This window comes from Balaenoptera acutorostrata, chromosome 11 (genome assembly GCF_949987535.1).
Source record: "Balaenoptera acutorostrata chromosome 11, mBalAcu1.1, whole genome shotgun sequence".
NCBI classification, from domain to species: Eukaryota; Metazoa; Chordata; class Mammalia; order Artiodactyla; family Balaenopteridae; genus Balaenoptera; species Balaenoptera acutorostrata.
Window position 1 is genome coordinate 11366858 of NC_080074.1, and position 13046 is coordinate 11379903.

Genomic DNA, 13046 nt, shown 5'->3' on the forward strand with positions numbered 1-13046 from the left:
CCTGGAGGCCGGAAGAGACCTGCGTGACTCCAGGGGGCGGGGCCTTAGAAGTCACCTGGTCCAACCCCTCACTTTACTGTTGAGGAAACTGAGGCCCAGAGAGGGCAAGGTACTTTCCAAAGTTCACCCAGCAAGGCAGAGTTGGTACCCTCGGTGTCCGGCCACAGGACACAGGATCCAACCGGGATGCTCATCCCCCCAACACACCCGGGAGAGTGACAACAGGGCAGGGTCCCTGGGCTTTATGAAAAAGCCCCATTACCTCTGGGTTGTCTGCACCACCTTAAGTTTAGCCCCTGTCCCCAAACGTGGCCCAGAGAAAGAGAGGGAGACAGCCAGGCTGGCTGTTTCTTCAGGTTTTATTACACGGTGGGGTTGGACACCGCCGAGAAGCAAGTATCCAGCTGGGGAGGCCATAAGCGCAGGAGGCGCCCCTTGCTCAGCCCCTGCCACCCCAGACTCTCCCTTGGGCAGAGGGAGGAGTGTCCCCCTTTCCCTTGTGACCGGTCCTGAGTGGCCCCGCTGCCCCTGCTGAACCAATGCCTGCCTTCCTCCTGGCCAGGGCACTGTGCACCCAGCAGTACAGACAGCAGGGCGGTGGGGAGCAGCCAAGGTGAAGGCCGAGTCACCCATCCCCTCCTTCAACAGGGCTAACCCCACACCCTTCATCCCCCACCAATCCCTCAACCTCCATCCTGGGCCAGGCAGGTCCGAGTCTGCGCTTTGTGCCCTCCCTGAGGGCTTTCGCGGACCTTTGCTCCTCTTGGTAACCTCACAACAAACCTGAGGTAGGTCGGGCAGGAAGTGAACCCATTTGACAGACAGGGAGACTAAGGCTCAAGGAGGTGATGTGACTGGGCTGGGGGGGAGCATATCTGCCATGCAGCTGGGGGACCTGGGGGACCTGGGGGACGGGACGTAGGGGCCTGGGAGATACAGCTGAACAGTGCCACACTCTGGCCACCGGCAGGCGGCTCTGCCCAGGGGTCCCAGGGCCCACATCAGGCCTTGCGAGGTACCAGTGGGCCCCCACCCGGCCCCCAGAGGCAGGGGTAAGTCACAGCCCCGCAGGTGTAGACAGAGGTGACAGCGGGGAGAGCTCTTCCTCCGCCTCGGGCTGGGGGCCCACCCCGTGGTACAAAAATAAAGGATTTCAGAACGGAACCCCAAGTCCCTGGAGGCGATCTGGGGCCTCACATCCGGGTGCCTCTGGCTTGTAACAGCTAGAAAATAAGAGGGGGCAGGGAGACGGGGTGGGGGGTGGTCAGAACACCGGGAGGAGGATGAGAGGGTGAGGCCGGTGAGGAGGGGGTAGTGCAGGGCCAGGAGAAGGGCAGAGAGGAGATTGGAATGGAGGGAGGGAGGGGTGGGGAGAGAGGGAGAGAGAAAGAGTCAGGTGAGTCACGAGGTCCTTTCTGGGAGGAAGGAGGGGGGCTGAGGCCCAGAAAAAGTGGATTCAGAGCTGAGGAGGAGGGGGAGCAGGGAGAGGCCCCAGCTCGCCCACCCGGGAGCCCCGCGCCCCATCTTGGGCCAGGGGGTGCCTAGGAGGACACGTTCTGCCGAGACTCTGGCCAGGGGGTCAAGGCCCAGAGGCTGGTCAGCACTGTCTCAGGCAGAAGGTCACAGAGAGCAGCCGTCCGTTCCCATTTTAGAGGTAACTGTGGCCCAAAGAGGGACAGTGAATTGCCCAAGGTCAGACGGCAGGCAGATAAGACTGAGTGGGGGCCTGTGGGCACCTGGCCAGGGCTTTTTCTGCCACAGCCCGATCCTCAGCCAGCTCCGGCTGACTCCTCCTAGGCCAAGGGAATCCAAGTGTGGCCTGTCCTTCCCACCCCCGCAGAAATAGGCAACCCAGTGCCTCGAGGCTGTGACGCAGAAGCTCCTGAGCGTGCAGGGATGAGGTCAGGGCCCCTGGCTTCCGTTTCCCTTCCCTCCTTCCCAGCGTGGCTCTGATGCTGATGGGCAGGTGGGAAAGAATTTCCTCCCCCTTTTGTCTCATCTCAGAGCTGCATCCCCAAGGCCAAGATAGGCTGAGAAACTTGGGGGAGGGGAGAAAATCAGCCGGAAGTCCGGCTCAAGTCCAAAAAAGAAGAGCTGAGCACCCTCTTGGCTTCCGCCCCTCCCTCCAGCTCTGCCAAGCTACAAACCAGGCATGGCAGCGCTGGGGGCGGGCGAGGGGCCCGGAGAAGCCCTTACTGCAAGCGCAGCCTCAGGTCTGAGGGGGTGCAGACAGGAACCTGCAAGGAGGAAACGTGAGGAGGAGGCGAGGAGGTGAGGCGCTGCAGCAGGGCGGCCCGACCTCAGATGTGCCCGGCGGGGTCGGCGGGCACCAAGGAGGTGCAGCTGTGCCCCTCCTCCCCGGGCCCGGAGGCGGGAGGTGCCAGAAGGGGTGCAGGAGGCGGCAGGAGGGATGCTCTGGGATGCGGGGCCGGGGCACCTGGGTGGAGGGCACAGGAGGCTGGGACCACAGCAGCCCCGGGATGGAGGTGTGAGCAGGCAGAGAGAAAACCCGGACAGGGGCAGAGAGGGAAGAGGCAGGGTGTAGATGAGATCCAGGAGGAAGAAGAGGTGGATGAAGATGAGGCAGGACCTCCGGCGGGAAGCGGAGGAGGAGGAGGAGGCGGTGGTGAGAGGGAGAAAAGGTTAGCGGGATCCTGAGATGGCTGGGCTGCAAAGAGAAAGTGAGAGAAGGGATGGTTATGCAGGTGAGGCGCCAGGCACGCGGCTGAGCTAACCCTGGTGGGCCCGCCCCCCTCGGCCGTCCCGGGACCCCAGGTTCTGCGGCGGGCTCCAGCCGGGAGCGGGCGGGAGGCACCGGCTTTTATTAGCAATCGTTCTCCTTGGGGGTTGGCTGCACCTTTCTCCTGTGCATCTGCCTCCACCTGCACCTGTGCCACCTCCACCTCCACCTCCTGTTGTCGCTCCTCCAGCTGCTCCTCCGCGCGCTGTGAACCAGCCGGCAGACCCAGGGAAGAAAGAGCGCAGAGCTAACGAGGGGGCCAGGGCCCGCTGGTGGCCGTCCCCGCAGGCCCCCATCTCAGCGTGAAGGGGATGGGCAAGGGGGACCTCCCGGGGAGGGGAGCGCTACAGCCACAGAAGCTGGGGCATCTTGTCGGATCCCTTGGGAAGCCTGGGAGGGGCCTGGGGGAACCAGCAGAGCGTGGGGTCCTGCTGAGGATGCTCCCGGATCGGCCTGGCTGCTGGGACGTGGAGCAAGGCTAGGTGAGGGGTGTAAGAGGAAGGGGGTGGGTGTGTGGCTAGGGTAGCCTTGAGGGCTGCCTGGGAAGGCCTCGTTTTAGGAGGACCGACCCAGAGTCGAAGTGAGGCCAGGGAAGGCCCAGGGCAGACACCAGCCAGATCTGAGATGTCAGCACCAGGCTCTGGCATCCCAGGTCCTGAGGTCTCTCCCAGAGAGGCAGGAGCGGCAAGCTCACCTTGCACCCTTGCAAGGCCGTGCCGGCCACTGGCCCCGATGGGGGCGGGGTGGGCAGGGGAAGTCACAGCCCAGGGAGGCAGACAGCCAGACGGGAAGCGGAGTTCCTAAGTCTCCAGCACATAGGGACAGGCTCCTAGAAGGAACGGTCTCCCTTCTTCCCAGCCTGCCTAGCTGCCTGCCCCACTGGTCCTACCAAAGGCCCCTCAGGCTTCCGATCGGCTCTGGGTCCAGGCTGGCAGGACCTCCGATTAGCCCCCTCCCCCCAGCCAGCTGATACTGCCTCACAGGCCAGGGTGGAGACACAGGGCCGGACCCCAAGGGCTCCAGACCCCTCTGCTGCTGAGTCCTAGGAGGGAGCCTGCGGGAGGGGCAGGATTAGCGGATTCGGCTTCCCTGCCCCAGCCCAGGCCCCTGGGAAATAAATTGGCCCTTCGGATCCCAGAAGTTCCAATCTGGTGGTCCACCCCTCTCACTTCTCTGAGAACACAACCAAGGTGCCCAGAGGGGGCGGGACTTGTCCTAGGTCACACAGAGCACTCACACAACGCCCAGACCCCTAGTCCAGTGCACTCCCCCTTGTGCCATGCTGCCCCGGGGCCACCATGTGACCACCATCCAAGTGGCATCTAAGTCCACTCTCGCCGCGCCCTGGGGATAATCTCATCTCATTGCCCCCCAAGTCTGGGCCTGGGTAACTGGCGTGAGCAGGCAGGACGGTGGGTGGCATGGGATGGATGGCATCGGCTGTGACCAGGGGATCAGGCGTGTGCAGCGGGAGGGAAAAAGAAGCACGGATGGCTAGGTGGAGGGCAGCGAGGGGAGGGAGGAAAGGCAGGGAGGCTGAGGTCGGGGCAGGGAAGAGGCTGCCCTTGGTTTTGGCAGAGGGCTCACCTTGGTTTTGCGGCTGGACTCGGAGCTCAGCCCGTGCGGGGAGCTGTACAGCTCCTTGGACACCACGCACAGGAACTCTGCCTGGTCCTCGCTGCCGTAGTTGTAGGAGGAGCCGATGTTCACCAGCTGGAGGGGTGGAGCATGGGGAGAAAACGATAGGATGGGGTTGAGGGGACGGGGTGGGCGGACACTGGCACTTGTCAACTGTGCCCTGATCTTGCTGTTCCGTTCAGGGCCATCCCTGGGTTTCCAGAGGACACCTCTGGTGCAAAGTCAGAGTCCTCTCCCCGCCCCCCCCCCCCCACCTATGCCTCTGGTCTATTTCCAGGGCCAGCCTCCCCACATGGCTTGGCTGGACCTGATCCTTAGAGAAGGAGGATTATCACTGCTGTTCCTCTCCCATATCTAGCAGGCAATGTCCTAAAAGCAGGCGGAGGCCTGTAACGGGCAGGCTGTCTCCCTCTGTCCCAGATGTGGCTGAGGCAGCCCCAGAACCAGGTTGCAGGATGGGGTTGGCATGACCTGGTGGAGCTCCGTAGAATATTCTGTTCACTGTTGGAAGCAGAGGTAGAACAGGTCGCCCGTTCCTTACGCCAGCGGTGCCTGACATGCTTGCTCAGCCTTTGAGAGCCCATGCAATTGCCAGAGACTCCCTTAGGCTTTCGAGAGTGGCCCCACCTTTGTTCTGGGGTCCCTAAAATAACCACACCTGCAGGGCCCCTTCTGGCTGATAAAGGTCCTGCACATGATGGGTCTCATTTGGCCCCCAGGAACCCTCATCCTGCAGATAGAGAGGAAAAATCAGCCCCTTTGGCAGATGAGGCTTGGAGAGGTGGTAAAGTCCCACAGCCAGGAAGAATCTGAATTTGAATGCGGATTCAAATTCAGGATTTGAATCTGGGACCCCGAGTCCTCTCAGGGGTCCTATAGACTTAAATGCTTCTAATAATTCACAGGATGCTAGCTAGCTCCAATGTTTAGAGCCCTACCCTGGGCTAGGGACTTTATCCGTGGTCTTTCTAATCTACACAACATTCCTGCAAAGGAAGCACTACTGGTCCATGTCACAGATTAGGAAAACTGAGGCCCAGAGAGATACGACTTGCTCAAGATCACACAGCATGTCAGTGGTGAGGCCTAGATATGAATCCAGGCTTCCGGCTCCTGGACTGGGCTTGTTCCTCCATCCTGCCCGGCCATCCTGGGAAGCCTGGCCTTCTTCAACCTCCAGGTGCAAGGGAGCTTGTATGGATAAAGGGTAACCCAACCCTTCCCCTTCTCTAAGGGCAAATTTGACCTTGGGTTAACTTGCTGGCTCTGATCCTCTGGAAACCTGAGAGAGGTGTGACGTCAGCTGCATTACCAGGGCAACACCGTTTATGATAAAAATCTCTCCTGGTGGTAAACTGCATAGGTACCGGGAGGAAGTACAGGTCACCATAAATACCTCATGGGAAGCCGCTGCTCTGGGCTCCCCTGAATGTGGCAATGCTTGGAACTGGGCATGTCCCTCGCGGGGACCTGGAATCTATGCCTATGGAATTGTTACACGAGGTGTGGCCCCAAGGGGACCTCCGCTCTCCTATGTGGATCTTGTCTCCTCACACCAGAGCTGTCGCTTGGGGGCCAGAGACTCACACACTACGGTGTAGACCACTACCTGGTTGCTGGGAGGACTCCCATTAAAGATGATTCCCGGGAGCTGCCCTGTGGCCAGCGGGGCTTCCCGCCTCTCTCCTTCCTGGTCAGTCTGCTGCCAAGTGCGGCCTTTCTTAATCTTGTTTAGTCTCTCTTAAGACCCCGGGTGGGGGCTGCAGTGGGCACCCCAAGGCTGGGGCTGCGGGAAGGGAGGGGCCTGCTTTGCCTGGGGGTGTGGCCCAGCCCACCTGCTCGAAGCGCCAGCCATCGGACATGGTGGAGACCATCTGCGTGAGCTCCTCCTCCTGGCACTGCAGCACGCGGTACACGTGCTTGGGTGGGACCTGCAGGCAGAGGGGCGACGTGGAGGGCACCTGTGGGAGCGCCAGGCACCCCGGGGGTGGGAAGAGCACCTGTCCTCCCCCCACCATCTACCCCTAAGAAGGACAGAAGTGGGGGAGGGGAGATGGGAGCCATGTTCTGAGTACCTACTATGTGCCAGGCACTCGACGTGCATGTTCTCACTTAATCCCTCCAAAAACCCTTGGAGTTATGGGATGTTCATGGAAGTTCAGAGAGGGTCAGTTACTTGCCCAAGGTCACCCAGCTAAAGAGTAGCAGAGCCAGAATTGGAACAGAGGTGATACAAGTGGGAAAGGAGGAGGGGCTTAGGGGACATCCTGGGGCACTAATTGAGGCAGGTCCTCCAGGGGACGCGGGGCACCCTCTCTTCAATCTCCTGGGGCTGGGAGACGGTGCCTCACTACCCATTTCCCACCCTCCACGTCTCCCCCAGGGTGGGCAGAGAATCTCTCCAGCTCCTCCTACAGCCTGGCCACTTAGGCCTAGGGTCCAAGCTCAGAAACGCCAGCTCCAGAAGCTTGTGCCATGACCTCCAGGGAACCACCTGAGCCCATGAAGGAATAATCCCACATTCCCTCCCACAGGGCCCCCTGTACCTCCACAATGACCCCATTTTGCCTGGGAGGAAGGGAAGGGTGGGCAGTTCTCAGCACCTCTATATTCGACAAAGGAAATCAAGGTCCAGAGAGGGGTGTGATTGGCCCAAGGTCACACAGCAAACAGAGCCGAGGCAGGGAAAGAACCCAGAGTCCGTCTCCCAGTCTGCGGCTTTGCTGAACAGTTTGGGAGCTGGACAACCACTCCTCCCCTTACAGGAGAGCTTGGCCTCCCCAAGGAAAACTAGCTCTGCCTCTCCCAACCTTCCTCCTGACCCCCCTCCCCCGTCCCCGCCAGCCCCTGCCCTGGCCAGGGATGCTGGCCCGCTGCCCTGCAGCCCCCCGACCTGTGTGACGGTATAATCCTTCTCCTCCATCCGGTCTTTGATGATGCGGATCAGCGGGCCGATGTTGTAGAACTCCGCTTCCTCCAGGACCCCTGGCACAGACAGAGCAGCACCCCACCCCCGTCACTCCCACTGCCCCCGCGCCCCGTTCTCACCTTGTCCCCTCCACCTCCACCCCCTGCTCCAGTCACACAAGGGCGATAAGCCTCTGAGTTCAGGGGTCAGGCAAGAGGGAACACTTCCTTCCTTGGGCCCCACACTCTCTGTAGCAGGGGTGAGAGGCTGCCATTCAGTGGCGCTATATCCCTGCTGTGCTGAGCACAGTGACCCAGGGATGGCTGCCAGTCCTCTAGTCTGGGGCTAGCCAGAGGCAGTGGGCCCGTTGGGACTGGACCCTATGCCACAGTGAGAAGGGGCTTGGCTGGCCCCCAATTACGTGTTCCCATTTATGAAGCACACGCTAAGTGCCAGGCACCGTGCCAGGTATGTTACACTCTTTACCGCAGTTAATTCTCATCACAAGAAGTAGGTACTTTCATCACCCCCACTGAACAAACAGGGAAACCGAGGACCAGGCAAAGCAGCAGCTGTGCAAGGCCACACACCTGGCACTCGGCAGAGCTGGGATTCACACTCAAGTTCCTCTGCCTTCTAAATGCATGATCTTTGTGCATGTGCATCTCTCCAATCACTACACTTCACAGTTTGCAAAGCCCCTCCTGTGCTCGCCACAAGCCCCAGGGTCATGGAGGAAGCAGGCATTATTGTCCCCATACAGTTAAGGAGATTGAGAGTCTTAGAGACTGAGCGAGTGCGCTCTCCAGTGAAGGGGACAGCCCTCGGCCTTCGGACTCCCCTAAACTCCTGCGGGCAGAGACACTTCCTGTCCTTTCCATGACTGGACTCTGGGCTCCCCGGGGACAGGGCCCATGTCTGATGTCCCCGGCGCCCACACCCACCTAATACAGAGGAGGCAGTGAGTGAGTGCTACTGCCAGGATGCCCCCCGTGGAGCCCTGCAGATGACAGACAACTAACTCTGCATCACGGGTCCTCAGTGCCAGGCACCGTGCTAAGTGACGCACTTGCATTAGCTCCTTTTATCCTCACAGCAGCTCAGCAAGGTGGGTGCTATTGTCGCCCCGTTCCACAGATGCAGGCATGGAGGCACAGAGGGATAAGTGACTTTCCAGGTGTCACACAACTAGTCAGTTTCCTCCTGGATCCCCTGGCCCGTGGATCGGGGCTCTAGCCCTGTCTAAAGGTGCTGGGAGTGCCAGGGTTTGACAAACCCAGAACCTGTAAACAGGTGTTGGCTGTGACGCTGGAGTGTTTACCTCCCCTCCCCATGGGACCTACTCCTGGGCCCAGGCCACGCCCACGGTACCTGCTGTCCCAGGGGCTGCCGGGAAAGCTGTGGGGCTCCGCAGAGACAACGCCTACAGCGGGCTTTGATTTTGAAGCTGTGGCCTTCTGGGGAGCTACCTGGCTTCTAGATCACTGTGTCCCACAGGGGTCAGGAGGGAAGACCGTGGGCCCGAGTAAGGAGGGAGGGGCTGTGCTAGACACCTCCAGGGTACAAGCCCCAGGACTCACGACATCTGTTTTCCCAGAACTTGTCCCTAATGTAGATCACCGCCCCTCCTTTATATACACAAGTGGAGACTCAGAAAGGAGAAGTGACATGTCCAAGCTGGCCTGGCTGGGTCAGGTGACCCAGAGCCACACCCTGTGCCCTAAGGAAAAGTGGACTTGGCACCCCTGCTCCTGGCAGGGGCTCTGCCAACAAGCCTTTCTCCCAGGCATGGCTCCCCACTGTCTGCTGGGCCCGGAAGTGGGCATCTACAGGGCCACAGCCAGCCAGGCCTGGGAGGGACCAAACCCCTGCTGGAGAGCAGGCTCTGCCCACCCCTGCCTCCACCCACAACTGTGCTGCAGGGGCTGCCGGATCTGGGCGAGGAGTCACCCACTCCACCCACCTGCTGACCGTGAGCCCTCACCAGGCATCTGAGATACCCCATCACCCAGAGAAAGAGAGCCACACCTCTCCCCATGGCCATCTCCACCCACAACTGGCTTCCCAGAAGGCCAGGGGAAAGGGCATCCCTGCCCAGCCTCACTGCCTCCCTCTATCCTCTGCTTCGGTGTTTCTGTCACCTCCCCAGCAGCACCCAGTGGAAGCAAGGGCCAGTCACCTTGGCACAGTCCCTAGGCTCAGCCTGGGCACAGGCTTTGGGATTCAGTCCTGTCAGGAATGAGAAGAAGCAGGAAACATGGAAGAAAGCAGATGTCCCCTAAGGACGGCAGAAATGGCTTTGGACCTCCACAGGAGGCCCTGGCAGACTGCAGAGGGCAGGGCTACGACGTGGGCCCCGGCCAGCCCCCTGGACCAACTCACCCTCCTCAGCCATGTCCTTGTCCAGCACCAGCTTGCCATGCCGGAGGAAGTTGAGGATGGGCCCGAAGTAGGTGGGGTCACGGTCGATGAGGTAGGCCCCAGTCTCATCCTACAAAGGCGAGGGGCACAGGCAGTGAGAGAAGAGTGAGCCCCGCTCCCCTGCCTGACCTCTCACTTCAGTCCCAGTAAAGGATCAGAGGGAGGGCGGGAGGGGGCGGAGCGTCTGCTCTTCCCCAGAACAGAGTGTCCTGATGGAGTAAAAAGGCTTTGGGGTCAGATACACCTAGGTTCAAATCCTGCCTCTGCCTTTTCCTGACTGTGTGACCTTGGGCCAGTGATTTGGCCTCTCGGAGCCGCCCTCTTCTTTCCCATACTGGGGAGCACTGTGAGCATCCAGTGAGGTCTGAGTGGCACCTGACCCAGCGTAGGGCTCAGGAATTGTCCCTCTTAGAGGTTATTCCCTGAAGCCAGCCCTACACTGTCTCCACCAGATCCCCTGTCATTCTGGGGATGTTTACAAGTTTCCAAAAGAGCCACTATCTCATTAGATACCCTCAGCCTGCAGGGAGGCAGAGCAGGCATCAATACAACTCTACAGAGAGAAAACGGAGACTTCACCAGGTGAGGGGACTTGCCCAAGGTCACAGCATCAGAGGTTCAGGAAACAGGAGAGAGGGGACCTTAGAGGTCATCGCCAGGCCAGCCCACTGGGGTTACAGACAGGAGGCTGAGCAGGGAAGGGTTTGACCCAAGGTCATGCAGGAGGTTTGCAGCAGAGCTGAGATGGGAACCCACAAATGGTGCCCCAGGCCAACGCTCCTACCTGATGAAGCCCAGCTGAGAAGGCACCCCGGGATTTCTCCACCCAGCTCCCTGTACCCCAAGGCTACCCATACCCCAAAGGGCAGGGAGGTGGGGAGAAGCAGACTCAGTAACTCCTTCCGTGGTGCAGGAGTCCAGTTTGGGCAGGAGAGAATGCCCTAGGTGTCTGTCTCTCCCCACAGCCCCAAAGGAGGGGGAGAGTCCCCATCCATCAGCCTCCTGGGTTGGGAGCTCAGATCAGCGCTCAAAAACTCCAAATGGCCGCAGCCCGGCGTTGTCCTGTTGCCACGGCAATGGGCACATCCCTCACTCTCCGATCCATTTCCTTCTCCCCTCCTCCGGCCAGTTCTTCCCGCCTCCAGTTCTTCGGAAATAAACCCAGCCGGGTTTCCAGCCCCGCGGGGGGGCCAGGCTGGACAACCAGATTCCGGCGAGCTAAGGATCCCCGACCGCCGCCCACCCCGCGGGCCTCACCCGGTCAGACTGCAGCTCTTCCCCCTGGCACAGGCGGCTGAGGAAGGACTTCTGCTCGCGGCACAGCGTTTGCCGGGTGGTCAGGAACACCGTGCCCCCCACGTTGAGCCTCACCCACTTGCTCCAGCCGCCCGCCCCCGCCGGCGGCGCTGCCTCGCGGGCCTCCATCCTCATCGCTCTTCCCAGCGTCTGCATCCTCCCGGCAAGGCGGCTGGAGGCGGGCATGTACCGCGCGCTGGGCATGCCGGGAGTTGTAGTCCGCGCCTCCCCGCCTAGAGCCCCTGAGTGTGGCCAGGGGTTAGGGTCAGCCAACGCCCTCTATCCCGCCTTCTCCAGCCCCACCCTACTTTGCCCTTCCTGGGAGGCCTACAAACGGGAGTTTCTTTTCTTTTCTTTTTTTTTTTTTTTTGTGATATTACTACACTTTATTTTATTTTATTTTATTTTATTTTTTTTCTTATGTAGTCTTTATAATTACATGTATTTATGGAGCACCCAATAGATATATAGCTTTCAGGTCAACAATGTATGGGAGAAAAGTTCCATCCCATGGCAACCCTACCCTCAAAGAGTTGACTGTCTAGTAAAGGAAATGACTAATTACTATAGCATATTTTGGAAAATAATCACAGAGGTGTAGCTGAAGTTGTACAGAAGCTGAGGCCTATCAAAGACCAACTTTAGGTACAAGGAAAACTTGGAGCCCCCAGATATATGTTGGTGGGTTTTACTTCCTAGATCTCTCTTTTCTGGCTACTGATCTCCTAACCTCCCTAGTCCAAGCTACTGTCTTCTCTTGTCTTGACCACATGGCCTTCTGGTCTCTCTTTTTCCACCCTCATCATCCGTTGAGAAGCTGGAGTGATTTTTTTCAGAATGAATATCCCTCCAACTTTCTAATACGCACTCCTTTGCTTGAACCCTTTCAATGGCTTCCATTTCTCTTAGGATGGGGATCAAAATCTTAGCCGGCTGCAGTGTCTCATCCTGGCCTGCAGCTTCATCTCACGTCACCTCCTGCATTCTGCCCTTAAGCCGCCCTCCAAAGGGCCTCTTCTGCCTTAGGACTTTGGACAAGCCCCAGACCCCACCCCTCTCACTGCGAATGCAAGAGTCACTTCTTCAAAGTTTCTTAAAAAGCTCTTTGGCCAAGTTATTCTGTGTTTGGGGAAGGTCCAGTTCGAGGTCACTGGGAAAATAGTGATACCCCAAATCAGCGATCCTCCCATTTGGTCTCCACATTGTTTTCCCTTTGTCCAGTTTGGGTTATCAAACAGCTGACAGGAAAAGAAACTTCTCCCTCCCCAAATTCCTATAGCATTTACCTGTATCTGTTTTTTAATATTCTTTCATTCTGCCTTTGGGGGTGGGAGGGGGTGAGGAGAGCTGGGTTCTTTCCCCACATAAATTCTTTGAGGACCACACAGTCGGGCTTGAAAGTTGGCTCAGCACCTTCTATATTCCAGATGCTTTATGCATCTATTATATTGGGTTGGCCAAACAGTTCGTTCGGGTTTTTCCGTAACATCTTACGGAAAACCCAAATGAACTGTTTGGCCAACCCAATATTATTCATTGGTGCTCTTAGCAGCGCTGTGAGGTCGCTGTTACTGTATCCATTTTACAGATGAGGACACAGAAGTGAAGTGACCTGCTGGGCTCACACAGCTGGTGAGTGGCAGGCTGGCATGAACCCAGGTGGGTTCCAAGTGCATTTCCATCACCAAGGCCCCTTTCCTGCTCCTTGGGAAAGATTTCTCGGGAGGAAGAGTCAAGAGGGTGCTGGATGAATGTTTGGAGAACTGGGGTTTCATCCTGGCTTTTGTAGGGTGAAGTGCTGGGAGAGGTCTCAGTTTACCCATCTGTAATTCAGGAGGGGGAAGAGGGATTGGTTCTGTGGGTGCCCTTCTGAGCCAGATAACTCAGAGGTGGGACTGCTATCGTGGGCCCTGCAGGATGTGGGAAGGCAGCGGCTCCTCATGTGGTTTGGGACCAGGGAGGGACAAGGGCTGAAGGGAAGCTGTCCTCCTTATCTTCCTTTCCCTCTCACTGTTTCGGTCCTGGTCCTGGATTAAGGGGGGA

At 58.8% G+C, this 13046-nt stretch overlaps 1 protein-coding gene across 6 annotated transcripts; it reads right to left on the reverse strand.

Moving 5' to 3' along the window:
- Window positions 1–340: 340 nt before the first annotated feature.
- On the reverse strand, window positions 341–11170 carry KCTD17 (potassium channel tetramerization domain containing 17). 6 transcript variants are annotated; one of them, XM_007165661.2, is made up of 7 exons: window positions 10965–11170; window positions 9669–9777; window positions 7272–7363; window positions 6214–6309; window positions 4328–4453; window positions 2858–2945; window positions 341–1223 (listed from the first exon to the last, which is right to left on the reverse strand). In XM_007165661.2, the coding sequence occupies exons 1-7, from the start codon at window positions 11157–11159 to the stop codon at window positions 838–840; spliced, it is 1092 nt and encodes a 363-aa protein (XP_007165723.2). In that variant the 5' UTR covers window positions 11160–11170; the 3' UTR covers window positions 341–837. The 6 variants fall into 6 exon arrangements, with proteins under 6 accessions (XP_007165723.2, XP_057412972.1, XP_007165725.2 ...); XM_007165662.3 differs by having other exon boundaries at window positions 1082–2668; XM_007165663.2 differs by lacking the exon at window positions 2858–2945 and having other exon boundaries at window positions 1061–1223.
- Between the last annotated feature and the right edge of the window lie 1876 nt (window positions 11171–13046).

What these genes read in the sequence shown, in the direction of transcription:
- KCTD17 (XM_007165660.3), bottom strand. Translation starts at nt 11,159, where the DNA reads ATGCAGACGCTGGGAAGAGCGATGAGGATGGAGGCCCGCGAGGCAGCG. An exon ending in AGGATTATACCGTCACACAG is followed by an intron (nt 6,310 to 7,271) that starts GTCGGGGGGCTG and finishes CTCTGCCTGCAG; the next exon opens with GTCCCACCCAAGCACGTGTA. An exon ending in AGTCCAGCCGCAAAACCAAG is followed by an intron (nt 2,946 to 4,327) that starts GTGAGCCCTCTG and finishes GCTGGTTCACAG; the next exon opens with CGCGCGGAGGAGCAGCTGGA.